Source organism: Dipodomys merriami, unplaced genomic scaffold (assembly GCF_024711535.1).
Source record: "Dipodomys merriami isolate MVZ:Mamm:240054 unplaced genomic scaffold, mDipMer1.0.p SCAF_5, whole genome shotgun sequence".
Classification (NCBI taxonomy): Eukaryota; Metazoa; Chordata; class Mammalia; order Rodentia; family Heteromyidae; genus Dipodomys; species Dipodomys merriami.
Genome location: NW_027206068.1, coordinates 28,668,150 through 28,683,583, shown reverse-complemented (window position 1 = coordinate 28,683,583; position 15,434 = coordinate 28,668,150). Strand labels below are relative to the sequence as shown.

At 36.0% G+C, this 15,434-nt stretch overlaps 1 protein-coding gene across 1 annotated transcript in view; it reads right to left on the bottom strand.

Moving 5' to 3' along the window:
• Reln (reelin) overlaps positions 1-15,434 on the bottom strand; it is a 458,334-nt gene that overhangs the window by 162,701 nt on the left and 280,199 nt on the right. Inside the window, exons 12-13 of the mRNA XM_069996300.1 lie at positions 8,235-8,386; positions 1,015-1,127 (exon numbers count right to left, since the gene is read on the bottom strand). Coding sequence (XP_069852401.1) covers positions 1,015-1,127; positions 8,235-8,386 — 265 coding nt within the window. The remainder of the gene's footprint in view (positions 1-1,014; positions 1,128-8,234; positions 8,387-15,434) is intronic.

The window sequence follows — 15,434 nt, the reverse complement described above, 5'->3', positions numbered from 1 at the left end:
CTTTAAGAGCATTTGTTCTAATAACTTGCAGATAGGGGAACTCCTTATACGTGACTCTCTCTGGCTGAAGATAAACTGGTCTAAAATCTTTAACGGTTATCAAAGTATAGTTATCTAGTTTATCTACCTTAGTATAAGACATTCACTTGGCTTTATTATCAATACTTTTTAATAGCAATATATTTATAAACTAACTAGGCATTCTGAAAACAAGACTCTTAAGCAGAAGCAGCCAGAGCCAATGAGTTAAATCCCAATCATTTATATAATTGCCTTGGGTTGAGACATGCAGATGAGCAGAGCAAGTATAACTCTACCAGGCTCCAGCTGGAAAAGTTATCCACTATGAAACTCCAAGTGGTATATCTTGGGTTACTCCTGAATATGGAACTTGATGGGTACTTTTTCTGGTTGTTCCTTATGTTGGCTTTGTTTAAAGTCTTTAAAGCACCTAGATTACCAATGGCATGGAGAGAACTAACCATGAGTGTGTGGATTTTGTCTCAGCCCAGATGAATCTCTTAATATAAAAATAACTTTGCACATTATGACAAGCAATTTGCATGATTTTGAAGATGTTTGCAAATAACTCAAAATAACAACTGTCCCATATCCAAAGGACAAAAAAGTCTACTTTAATTGTTCTAGTTAACAAAGAAACAAATTTCCCTACTGGAAAATGCTCCTTATATCTCATAACAAGGCTATAAGGCTGCATAATTAGTCACTTTTAGAGCTTTCTCAGGGATTAGAATAACTGTCAGTCACCACCTAGTTCAGCTTTATTGTTGTTGATGGACTCTCATTCTTTGTAACAAAATCAGATTTTTCCTTTGTAGTCAAAATAAGTTCAATGTTCAAATGTCCAGATCACTATTTTAAAACTCTGGCAATTCCCTTATCTACCGGAAAAGAGATTTATCCTCTGTCTCTTGCATGATGTTTATTGTTTTGACTTTGGTTTGTTCATGGAGTCCTGAGGTAGTTTAATTGGCACAAAGATGGCATTTGTACCTTATATGAGGAATAGGAAAGAGTATCCAGTGCAATGTGCTCTTTTCTTCCTTCTATCTTTGCATACAAGATGATATCATTTTCATGAGAGTCTCCTGGGTCACAAATTCCTCCTGCAGCAAACAAAGATTTCATGTTATTAGTACCAACTTGCATCTAAAAAACATCAAACAGAGAATTAAAGTCAGAAAAGAGAATAATTATAGTACCAGATGTCACTTAGGAATAACCCTAAACAGAGATAGCCAGGCCCAAGGAAATAATTTATGAAGATTCTTCAGGAGAATTGTGTGGAAGATCAAAGACTTGACATTTGTGAAGGCCAAAGTAACTATTTGCTTAATAGGATCTCTCAAATAATAGTCTGTGTTGAGCAAGGACTACATGACCCTATTTCAGACTATGCTAAAAAGATGTGTTCTGATTTTTAATAAACAATTTACTTTCTTATATGTGAGGTCTTTATGGCTAAAGTTCAGAACCCATTTACTGAGGCTTTGAAATAAATTGGTGACTCACTGCATAAAATACTTCTGAAATAGTGCAATCCAAACTGCTGTCATATCAACAGTATTTTATGACATTTATCTTTATTGTAAATGCTATTCAGTTTACACTTTTTTATATTTGTGAATCTTTTAGTTGCTGGCAGGCATGTAGTTTATTCCCTATCAATCTACTTTACAGTCACATGGAAGGATAATTAAAACTAAAGAATAAGTAAGATTATCCTGATAATAGACTTGAATAAAACAGCAGGTATGTGAACTACATAATCTTATAGCTAGTTGGTGGGAGAACTGTGAGTAGAAGTCATTTTAGCCATTGGTTCTCTATTATTTTCTTTACTGTACTGGGTCAATGATTCTTGTAATTTTTGGCTCCTATAAATTGTCAGGAAATTCAAGGATGATATATCTGACTAGACACCTCTTCCCACTCACCTATCCTTCATAACTAAGCATAGCAATAAGGGTGGATATGTAGAGAGATTTCCTGTAAAATACTCTATCTCTAAAGTACGAAGTTTGTAACATGAACTTTCCCCCTTATTATCTTTCTGGAAAAAATACTTTATTTCTTAAATCAACTACTATGTACTATTGGGATAATACTCTATGTCACTACCCTACTGCTAATGATGCGCTAAGGCAACCTTAAAATTCTAGGCCCTCGTTGAAAGTTAATTTAGTAAAATTAACGAATAATGGTTGAGACAGTATCTGAAATTAACTACAACAAAAAAAGTAAATTGGTTATAAATGTCTGCTTCAAACTCAATCTGGGTAACTGGATCTGATCTTGGGAAGAAATCTCTTGTAAGTGATATTAAGTAAGAAAGCTAGATACAGTCTAAGTGGCACAAGAAATTTCATTGCAACAGAAGGAATATTAGTCAAAACCACAAATATCATAGAGACAGATTTTGGTAGAGTATCCATACTTTGGAAGGAAAAGAAGTGTTCTTAGTAACCAAAGCAAGTTAAGTCTTCCCGAAAGACTTCTTTTGGCAAAATGTATCCTGCAGTTCAGAAGTATACATCTGGTTATCACAGTTTTAGAACCCTTACCATTAAAATAACTGGGCAACAGATATATTTGATATGATTATTGCTGAGAATTGGAATTTGTCCATAAGCATCTTCTAGGTTTATAGCATGAGCTTCAGGATCTCACTTCTGGGGTCATTAAACAAATTATGTGAATCTGAGACCTGCACAGTTGAATTTAGTGATTCCATTAAAGTCAACTGCAAAGCCCATCTGGATTGGCAGGCTGTATTATTTATATAACATCCTTAGTGCACCTTCCTAAGCATAGCAATATTTAATAGCATCTAGCTAAGCTATATTCTCAATATGTTGCTATGTTCCTACATCAGTAGTACAGGATGGAGCTGTGGGAAATTAGCTTCCACATTTGGTGGAAAAGTTGTTTGAATAAATTGAATATTCCAGTTCATTTTTGCACTATATTTATTTATTTGTATCTTTTTTATTGTGAAAATACCATACAGAGGGGTTACAATTACATGGGCAAGATAATAACTACATTTCTTATCAAGCATTGTTGCCTCCTCCTTTGTTTTCCCTTCCCATCCCTTCCCATCTCTCCCCCTCTCCTCACCCCCCCAACCCTCCCCCCCAGGCCAAAGTTGTAAAGTTCCTTTTTCGACATAACAATGCACTATATTTATATTTCAGATATTTTGGAGAACATCTTCACAATAACATTTTTCATTCCCAAGGAAATTTGTAGTTTTTCAGTTTCATAAATAATTGATGCTGTAAATGGCACTATGTGGACCAAGGTTTCTTTGGGGAAAGATGTATGGTATATTAATAGCATTAAAGTAATTTTGACACTTTTATTGAGTATTTACTAAATGCCACAATTCAGTAAATTAAAGATAAGTATTATTTTTTTCATTTCACATTAATATGTATCACTTTGCTCAGTAAAACTGTGGCTAAGAAAGTTACATAACAGACTCAAAGTTAAGTCAATATCTAATGTTATTCTGCTTGATTTTAAGCCTATCACATTACTCAGTAAGGAAGCCTTAGATGATGGTATTTGTAAAGCTCTGATATCTGCCATGGTATAATGTTAGGCATATATAAATTGGTATATAAGTACTATTCACTGGATTAAGTAATCTGAACTGAGAATAGAAAATCCAGATATGGTAACAATATCACTCTAAAGTGTTTATCATTCAAGGTTAACAACCTTAAAGAAAATCCTGTTTTTTTGACATTTATACTTTTCAGTATCTCATTACATAATTCAGTCTAATTAATACAGTTGGTGAAGTTATCATTTACAACTAGTAATTGATAGTTTCTGTGAGGGAAGCTCCACACAAAAACCAAAATTTCCTTGTTGGAAATCAACTTTTCTTGTGTTAAGCATATATTAGACTTATCAAGAAAGAACCAAGAAAGTGAAAAGTCATAGGCAGCAGGGTGTAGTGCACAACACCCAAAGACATAGGACCTGAACTATCAATTCACTGTATTATCATTAACTTGTTCCCTGAACCCGTTTTTCTCTGTTCTCCTAAGAACAGTCTGTGAACTGTGTCTGCTTCTCAGAGAGAACAGAAACACATGTGGGAGTTTTTCCCATCCCCAAATGACAGAAGAACAAAGTCCAAAAAGAAGCAAGATGTTCAAGTGGTGACAGACTTTATCTGAAAGATCCTTTTGGGGGCAATTTATCAGTGCTGTGAAGTTTTAGTGACAGCAGCTTCTGCAGTAAGCGACAGATTCTTGCTTGGCTTTGTAGCCTTTTCTGCACTGTGGAAAGGTTGACGCATGGGGCATCTTTACAACAATTAAAGTATAAAAATATTTGAAAGGGTGAACCAATGCAACAGCAATACTCATAAGATAGTACGTAACAAATGAACTGTACAACTTGGGGGAGGGGGATTAAGGGAAGGGAAAGCGGGAGAAAAATGAGGGGGTAGCAAATTTGACAAGTAATGTACTCACTCCCTTACATATGTAATTGTAACCCCTCTGTGCATCACCTTGATAATAAAATTAAAATTTTAAAAATTAAGTAGAAGCTAGGTGGATGGACAGCTTTAAAGTATTTTAAGTACTGTTTTAAGAAGCTTTTAAAAAGATTTATTTCTATAAGGAATTTTGTTTTACTATTTGTGGGACATTGGGCTAGAAGGGGAAATGCATTTTGACCTAAAAAGTCTTGCGATTAAATGAGAAAAACAAGATTAAAATATAGTTGTTTTCCTTATTCGGTTTGCTTTCCATGGTTTGTTACCCATGGCAAACTCAACCTGAAAATGTTACTTATTTTAACTCTTTGGAAAGAGAGACTACATTCACATACCTTCTGCAGTTTATTATATATTATAATTGTATTAATTTCATACTGTATCTAATTTATAAATCAACCTCATTTATCTCTATGTATAGAACAATAAAGCACACATACATATATACACATAAGAGTAGAGTTACTATATAATTACTAGAGTATAGTTATTATATAATTACTATATAGTTTCAGACATATCCAAGAGATGATCTTGAAACAGATCCTTCCACTGATAATTGGGACTACTTACCTGTAAGCACGACAATTATAGGAAATTGTGTTGTGCTGCAATAACTGCAGTAAAAACTCAGAGAAAAGAGATTAAAGTATAAACCACACAACTAAGAAACATACTAGATGTTCAATAAATACTTGTTGGAGGAATAGTAACTAAATAATAGAATGAATGATGCCTGATAAGTTATTTTATATTTTTGTATTTTTCTATGTCTGGGCTTACAAAACAGAGTGGCCCTCAATAAACTTAGGTTGAACAAGTGAGTGCATGAATACAAGAAATAGACATTTAACTGAATCTTCGAAGTGGAAATTTTCCCGAAAATGATAGAGAAGTTGGGTATGTTGAAATGGATATTGGACAGATAGACAGAGCTTGAGAGGGAAGGAGTATAATATGGTTGTGATGAACGATTAACCATTAACAATTATCAATTAACCCCTGATTTTTCTAGGTGACAAAGTATTCATAACAAATCTTAAGTCTTTTACCATATTGCTCTCCCCACCAAGATAAGTTCTAAACTTTTCTATAGATTCAGTCATAGCCTGTCTTACCCTGACTTAGCATCTCCTTTGGGTCTCCATCCTGACCCATCCCATCCTATCCCATCCCTTTCTTTTCTGCCCTCACCTGTTTTCTTATCTATACTGATTAAAATCTTAAGCAAGCAGTCCTATTTTGGTGACTTCTTTCCTGTTAATTCCATTTAATTTAACTTTCCAGATGTTACATACTGGGAATAGCTTCTCAAAAGTTGCTGGTAGTCTCTCAACCCCTATATCCTACTTGCCCTTTCTTCTCTGAGGCATTCTCTACAGATAGCCTCCCTGTCATTCCACATGGATTACCCTCTCCCATTCCCCTCCAGCATCAAATGATACTTCTGCACCTCTGTTTACATCAGTGGCTATTCATTCTTCTACGTACACCTATCACTAACTTTGATTTTTCTGTTGCTTAGACTAGTGCAAAAGCTTCCTCACTAAGGATTTCCAGATAAAATACACTTCAGGAAAAATATAGAATGAAAAATTATTGTTTATTCATAATACAAGTTTAGCTAAGTTATTTTCTCCCCCTTCTTTTTCCTTTTCCTTCTTCTTTTTTGGCGAAACGTGACAACCTGCCCTAACAAGTATTATGTCCTTTACGTTTGTTTCAGTTTCCTTCATACTCCTGCCAGCATTGTTTTACTCAAACCCAGGTGACATTACATAACTAATAAACTAAACATGATACTTTCATATTATGAAGAGAAAGAAAACGAATCTTATGGGATTGAAGGAAATCACTACTCTGGCTTTAATACAGTTTTTTGCCTCCATCTTACATGGTTCTATTTACTTATACTGAGAGATTCAGCCAGCCCCAACATCTCAAACATTATTGTTTTTGTGCCCTTTTCACAGAACAGCTTATCCTGAAATTCTCTTCTTCCTTTAACTATAAATCATGTCCAGCCTTTGGGGCTGAGTTCAACATCACTTCTTCCACTGTAATTGCTCACAGCCTTCTCTGCACTTTCATAACATTGTGCTCCATGGTAACACATTGCCTTCTCCTTTGTACATAGACAAAGGTTTAGTCTAAAGAAAATCAATAACAACAGATATACTCTGTTGTTACTTACTATTTGGAATGCTTTAAATGAATTAATCAAACTAAGCAGCCCTATGATTTTAGATAGAATTATTCTTCCCAATTATAATCTACATATATCCTAGCTCATATTCTCCATTCAATAGGCGTTCCTTATTTTAATTGAATGAAGATGCATTCATTTAGGATAATGTACTTCTTTGGGTTCATTCAAATTATACTTTTCTGAACAGCCAATACTATTTTAGTAATATGCTTTGTTACAGAAATAATTAAACACGACATTTCAAATATGAGTATGTACATATTGTACATACAAGGAATCTCACGTATAGGCAACTAATACATAGATGACTTAATCTTAACTGAACACAATCATCTGGGTGGATTTACCATGAACAAAATCATGAATTCAAATATATTATGTGGAAAATGTTTTTTTTAAAAGGAATAAAACAAGCTAGATTGGTATATTCAATGTTTATCATAACCTTGTTTGCATCAAATCTGCTAGGAATCACTTTTTATGAAACAAGAGACCATTTGAATATTAAATTATTTAAAGGAAATGAACTTTGGACCTTTAAATACACAAACTATCTCACAGTTAAGGTGAGAACATCCTTAAATATGAAACCACCTTATTTCACATCTATGGCTTCTCTGTTATCAAACAGATAGTTACTGCGAGTTAGCACTGCACAGGCAAAATGCTTGAGGGCATGACAGTCTTGAGGTATACCAAGCAACCACGAGCTACATGACTGTCAAGAAAGTGAAGTGAGAAATATGAGGTAGAAACAGTTGCTATTGATGCCTAGATTCTGGAGAACTGTTTGTCCTGCTAAACTGACACTTCTGCTGGTAAGTTCAAAGGTAGACCATGTTTGTTTCCTGTTTCACTTCCAGATGTTGCTTGTGCTTTTCCACTCAACAAAGACAGCATGTGACACCCACTCACACTTCTGACATGACATCAGTGAAATAATATGTCACGTTGGCTCTTGTTTGCTAGCAGATAAATTGCAGGGGTGGGGAGACACACACTTCAAGCCGCTAAGTTATCTCTGGCTATTTTTCCAACTTTATCTGTTGAAGAAAAATATTCCTTGGGAGTATTGCTTTTCTTTATGTATTTGAAAACATATTATAAAATATGAAGAATTATAAACCTGTTTCTAAGTTCCTATGGCAGAAGAATTAGGCAATCAGGCAATGAATTACCTTGATGACTGGTGAGATTATAGGCTGTGGACAAAGACTCACTTTACTCTTAGTTTCCCTCCTTTGTCTTTTCAGCTATGATCACAGAGGAAGAAGTGGAAGGAAAGTACTATAGACTTTGCTCTTCATGGCATTCCAACAGAGCTAGAATGAGGCCATGAACACCAGGGGCGTTTGTTTTGTCGGGGAGCTCAGATTCCATGAATTTTCATTTTATATGGCAGAACAGAAACATTCTTCCTTTCTTGGGCATAGGCATTGGCCTCGAATATGCTATAGAGCCAACCAACATTCAAAATGTACCTACCCATGACGAAGTAAAACCGCAAGTTTCCATAGCCAGTAGTGTCCATGTAGGGAGTGCATAATTTTCTCTCTCCATCCTTGAGGAAGATCATTGATAAACCTGATTCTATAGTTCCACATTCTGAGCCAATGACAGCTCCGAAGACATCCCATCTTAAAAAAATCAGAATCACTAAGTGTTTAGAATATTAAGTCAAAGATTTATAGAGTATTACATTTTTGTTTTCTAAAAAAGAACATTTACTTTTCATTAATAATTCTGAGATAAAGATATGGTAGTCTGTACTACTGTATGCAATGAACAAATTCTAAACATATTTCTTCTACAGTTATGGTTCTTCTGTAGCTGGACAAGTCTCATCAACACTATCTCAAGTTGTGCACCAGACTGAGGCAGTCTTACAGCTGAGCTGAGGAATCAAATTTGATTAAGGAAACTGAACTACAGAAGACAGTATACTAACAATATCTGCTATCATGTTTTACATACAAAAATAGTTATAAAATAAAAGGCTGAACAAGTTTGGAAAGTAGTATGGAGGTTCCTCAAAAGACTCCACATAGAGTTCCCCTATGACCCAGCAATCCCACTTTTGGGCATTTACCCAAATGATCACAAACAAGACTATACTAAAGCTACCAGCACAACTATGTTTATTGCAGCGTTATTTACCATAGCTAGGATATGGAACCAACCCAGATGCCCCTCAGTAGATGAATGGATTAAGAAAATGTGGTATATATACACAATGGAATTCTATGCCTCCATCAGAAAGAATAGCATTGCCCCATATGTTAGGCAATGTAAAGACTTGGAAAAAATTATATTAAGTGAAGTAAGCCAGGCCCAAAGAAACATAGGTCCCATAGTTTCCCTCATTTGCAATAACTAGTATACATCTGAGACAAGCAGAAATGGTCAGATAAGTCAACATTAAGTGAAATGAACCCAAGATAAGGACTCAAATGTTTTTTTCTTTCTTGCAATTGTTTCTAACATATTTATAAGATGATTTCTTTGTTGCTTTGTATGTCCCTCCCCCACTGTATAACCCCTGTTTTCACTGTGTTTGATGTTGGTATAATTTGTGGAGGGGAAGGGAAAATACAAATTGTTTAAATAGGGATACAGGTGGACCCATTGCAACAATGAGATGTAAAAGTCATTACGTCGAAAAACGAACTTTACAACTTTGGCAGCAGGAGTGGGAGGGGGGAAAGGCGGGAGGGGGGAAGATTGGAAGGGATGGGAAGGGGAAACAAAGGAGGAGGCAACAATGTTTGATAAGAAATGTACTCATTACCTTGCCCATGTAATTGTAACCCCTGTACGGTATTTTCACAATAAAGAAAAAGAAAAAAAAGAAAATGTGGTATATATACACAACAGAATTCTATGCCTCCATCAGAAAGAATGACATTGCTCCATTTGTTAGGAAATGGAAAGACTTGGAAAAAATTATATTAAGTGAAGTAAGCCAAGCCCAAATAAACATAAGTTCCATGGTTTCCTTTATTTGCAATAACTAGTATATGTCTGAGACAAGTAGAAAAGGTCAGATAAGTTGATGTTAAGTGAAATGAACCTCAAGATAAGGATTCAAATGTTCTTTTTCCTTCTTGCTATTGTTTTTAACATATTTATAAGATGATTTCTTTGTTGCTTTGTATGTCCCTCCCCACGGTATAACCCTTGTTTTCACTGTATTTGAGGTTGGTATAATTTGTGGAGGGGAAGGGTAAAAACAAATCATTTAGATAGGAACACAGGTGGACCCATTGCAACAATGAGATGTACAAGATGTTATGTTGAAAATTAACTTTACAACTTTGGTGGGGTGGGGGTGGGCTGATGGGAAGGGATGAGAAGGGGAAACAAAGGAGGAGGCAACAGTGTTTGATAAGAAATGCACTCATTTTCTTGCCCATGTGATTATAACTCCTCTCTACGGTATTTGCACAATAAAAAAGTGTATATATATATATGCCCTTCTGTAAAGCCTTTTAGAGCTTTGCCAGATTCCCCAGCTACCTCTAAACAACCCCACCTCTCAATCTCAGACTTAGATTCTTTTGTGATGTCACTTCTCTTTGGATATAGCTGTACTTTTTTTTTTTTCAATCATGGAGCTTCATATCTGGACCTGTGTGCTGTTACTCAGCTCTTCAGCTCAAGGCTAGTGCTCTACCACTTCTGTGACAGCATCACTTCCCATTTTCTGGTGGTTTATTGGAGCTAAGAGTCTTACAGACTTTCCTGCCTAGGCTGGCTTTGAACAACCATCCTCTGATCTCAGCCTCCTATCGAGGATTACAGGCATGAGCCACTGGCGCCTGGCTTTGCTGTACTTCTTTATACGCCTTTCCTATAACATATCATATTATCGACATGTCAACTCCTGAGACAAGTGCTTTCTTTATGTTCTTACATCTAGCCAGTACCCAATACCTGGGGAAGCTCAATACATTCTGTTGAACAATGGAGACACCAAAGGATTCCAGATGTAGACAGTGTGTGAAACCTAACCCAGTGTCCTGCCTGGATCCCAACTTCACTTTCCTTGGCTTTCTCTAGTCCTATCATTGCCTTCTTAGGTGAGGCAATTCATAAGCTTGGCCAGCAAAAAAAAAGCAGCCCCTCTGCCTTGGGCACATGCCCTTCCTGCCCTTAGATTGATGCATTAATCTTTCTATTACAGTCTTCCTGTTTCTTATCTCCTGATGACAATGTGGCTGCTCAGCTTCAACCTCAAAACCTCTTCCATCTTAAAGTCATGGGCAGCTCTGGTGGTTCGGACACATCTGCCCCATATATTTTCACTAAAATATTTGTCCATGTAGATCCAAACACTGTATGACCACCTGCCCTTTAGCTTCCCTGTCAGCCTTGGCTCTAAGCACACACGGAAATATTTCAGTTGTGTTTGTGAGAATCTTGAGCATCCCTGGTCTAATGTTTATTTTTATTTCATTTTTGTGCTAGTACCAGCACTTGAACTTGGGACTGTGTGCTCTTACTCAGCTTGCTTGCTCATGGCTGGTACTCTATCACTTGAGCCATACCTGAAGTCTGGTATTTCTGCTGGTTAATTGGACATATAAGAGTCGCAGGGAGGGGCTGGGACGATGGCTCAGTGGTAGAATGCTTGCCTTGCATGCTTGAGGCCCTGGGTTTGATTCCTCCGCACCACATAAGCAAAATGAAAAAAGCCGGAAGTGGTGCTGTGGCTCAAGTGGTTGAGCACTGGCCTTGAGCTGAAGAGCTGAGGGACAGCGCCCAGGCCCAGAGTTCAGGCCCCACAACCGAACCCCCCCCCCAAAAAAAAAAAAGAGTCGCAGGGACTAGTACAGTCAGGATATTCTAGGTACATATATGATAAAGGAAGTGGGATACATGAAGGGAGTTGGGGGTGAGGGTTACAAGGCAGATGGGATAGGGGAAAATAATGAAAAAGATAACTCTGATCAAGAAGCACTGGACACTTAAATGGACACATTATAAATTGTAACTCCTTTGTACAACCTTTGAAATGAAAAAAAAAGTCTAAGGATTTGCCTGTCTGGGCTGGTCTTGAATCATGTTTCAAGGTCACAGTTTCCTAAGTACTGAGGTTTACAAATATGAGTTGCTGGAGTCATGCCTTGTGTTTATTTTTATATTAATTTATCAGCATATAATTTTTCCACCAAGAAGGTGGAATAAATGTAACATTTGTATTTGTTTTGTTTCCATTGTCAGGGGAGGCTTTTTTCCCCCTTCAATCAATGAGATAATCTGTTCTTTTTGGAGGGCATTTTATACAGGAGTATCAGATCCAGTATCATCTTTCATGTAATTTGTGTGGGAATCTAAGCCCTAGCTTTTAATCTTAGATTATACCTGGGTCTGGTAAACTTTGAGCTATCTTAAAGTTTTTGATGAGAACCCTCTCATTCAGATTTTCAGTTTCCCTTTATTTTTGACAGCTGCTTATTTTCTTCTCCTATTTTAGGATGATGAATTAAAGAGAATGATCTTTATCCAATTGTAATTAATCAAATTACACTTTATCCAGTATTTCCATGGGTTTGTAGAGGAGTCTCAGACAGCCTTTTGTCACAGCTTCAAATTTTCAGCAGTCTAGTACATCAACAATTAAGAGAATTAGAAGAAATACACTAATTAGTTCCTTTTAGGATCTCATTGAATTGTGTCAGCAGGAGTTTTAATATAACAAATTCAAGGACTGTATCATCTTTCAGATCAGTAAGCTTCCTTTTTTGTAGCAGGATTTCTTTTTCCTTTTTCTTTCTTCCTTTCCTTCCTTCTTTCCTTCCTTTCTTCCTTTCCTTCCTTCTTTCCTTCCTTCCTTCCTTCCTTCCTTCCTTCTTCCTTCCTTCCTTCCTTCCTTCCTTCCTTCCTTCCTTCCTTCCTTCCTTCCTTCCTTCCTTCCTTTCTTTCTTTCTTTCTTTCTTTCTTTCTTTCTTTCTTTCTTTCTTTCTTTCTTTCTTTCCTTTTTTGACAGGATCAGGGGTTTAAAACTAAGGGCTTTGTATTTTGTTAGACTAGTGACTAGAGATTTGAACTCATAGCCTGTGCTTGCTCAGCTAGTGTAATACTACTGAGCCACATGTCCAGCCCTACTTTTCACTCGTAATTTTTAGGATAGTCTCCTTTCTCTCCTAAGCATGCCTGAACCATGATGTGCCTACTTTTAGGCTTCTAGTATTCTCTGGGATTACAAGTAGTATAGCCATGGTGTTCAGCTTCCTTCCAATGGAGATAAAGTCTCATGGACTTCTCTGCTTGGGCTGGCCTGGCACCATGACCATGTGGTACTTCATACTTCAGCCTCCTGTGTAACTTAAGATGACAGGTGCCCATCAATGTACCCAAATATGGATGGAGAAGGGGTCTTGAAAACTTTTCTGCTTAGGCTGGACCAGAACCTCCATTCTCACTTTCTTAGCTTCCCAAATATCTAGGATTACACATGTGTTACATCAGCCTAGTTGAGGATCAGCCTAATACAGGATCAGAATTTCATTTTTAAATTGTTAAATAATCAACTTTTAAACATAGGCTAGTTAACTTTTCTTCTTGTCTTTAAACACTCAAATTATATACTTTGTGTCCTTGGTGCCTTCATTATGAAAGCAAACAATTATTAGATTCTGAATATTAGTAGTTCTTCTAAGGTGTGGAGAATGTTTTCCCTATAAGAAAATATAATTGTTATTAGTGTAATTTTCCTCATCCAAAGTTTATATCTATCTCTTTATGGATGAAACATTAGTTTCATTAGATTTCATGAGGCAGGCAGATTGCTGGAAATCAACAAGTAAGTATAGAACTATGGATATTTTATGTAAAATGCCCTACCAATCTACTTTAAAAGAACAAGCTATTTTAGCTCCTCTTACAAAGTTCATCATGTATAGCTGATTTGCTTCACTATGTTTTTTAAAGCAAAGAATATTCAGGGAATAAGTAGTATCCACCTTTCACACACTATAATTGGGGATGGTGGTGCATGCCTATCATCCCCACATTTGAAGGCTTAGGGAGGAGGATTGAGTTCCAGGAAAGCCTGGGATAAACAGAGACCCAGTCTCAAATAACAGTGGCAAAAATAACAAAATATTATGTACAATTACATGCATTTAAGTGCATAGGTTGACATTTTTATGTTCGACATGCTTACTATTTTGAATTGATATTTAGTACTTTTAAATTTTTAACTAATGTATGTACTTGATATTTAAATTTTTTATTTTTCCTTAGAATTTCTTTGTGATCTTGTTATTCACACAGTATTTTATCTATAAGTGGAGAAAAGTAGGACACACTGAAACAGTGGCTTTTGAGGTCAATTGCCTATTAGACTCTAGTGTTGACATCTCCTGCCTCCCAGTTTGCCTTTATCTTAGCATGCACGATTCTAAGGCCGGTGCAGTGCCAGGATGATATTCTAAACTACTTAAGTTTATACCAGATTTGGGTCCAAAATTTTAGGAAATGCTTTTGTGTGTGAACATATTCGTGTATTTTTAACAGATTATGCCAATCATTCAAGAAGCACAAGTAATAATTTTTAGAAATAGCTCTTTATGGTAAATGCTCACTTATAAATTAACCAGGAGTCTCTCTTGATACATACATGAAAATTTCACAATGGTTCATTGGTCTTTTACTTGCCCCATTTATCCCAATTAAACCACTCAGCCTACTGATCCACAAAGCAAGCTCAGGCTATAAATAATGCAGATGATGACTCTTTTTAGACATCTATCTGATTTAGAGGACTTTACAGTGAAAACTAAATTTAAAGAGATAGGGATGTCAGAGGCTGAGAAAGCCTTCCATTAAAATGAGAAATGCGATTACTGGTGACTTTCTCTTAATTATTTGTTGTAAATAAATAACTTTTCTAGACCAATCTAAATGAGTTGTTTTCACCACCTCTTTCACAAAGCTTTGTGAAATATGTTTCAGTCTACACATGTACATTCAATCTTTATAGTAAAGTGCAACATATCCAGTTTTATTTTCCATTAGTCTATATTACTTCTTGGTAAAAGTGTTGTAAGATAACAAAAATGAAGTTAATATTTTTTAGAAACACAAATATATAGAGTGGAATGAAAAGCTTATTTTTCTTCAAACACAAACAAGCAGGGAGAAATCATTTTTTTTGCAAATTATACCTTTTATAAAAGTCCTATTGTTTTGAATAAGTTACCCTTTATTAAAAATTCAGTGGGAGGCTATGATAGCACACTCTCATTCTATACATTTGTATAAACACTGGAACAAAGTTGGTAAAATATCCTTAAGCAGATCCCAGAGCTCCAATCAGTTCCTGCAAGCCTGCAAGGGGCATCTTTCTCCTTCTGGACTTCAGAATCACCACCTCTGTGCTCACATCATTGTGTTACAGTTGAAAAATGATATGATACCATCTCTGATTGTTTCTTAATAAAAAAGTTACACAAAGCAAAACTATAACAATGTGTGTTCCATAGTTTTAGCAGTATCTTGTATGGCATGGTGACAGTTTCCTTCAGGAAAAGGGCTGCTTTTGGGTTTAGATTATATTTTCCCCAAGGAGGCACAGTTTGGGGAAAATTGTATCCAAAGGTATGTCCACCTAAGGAGTAAGCTCTTCACTACACAGCAATTTGTAGTTACTCTTTTATGACTAATTATAAAGTAAAAGCC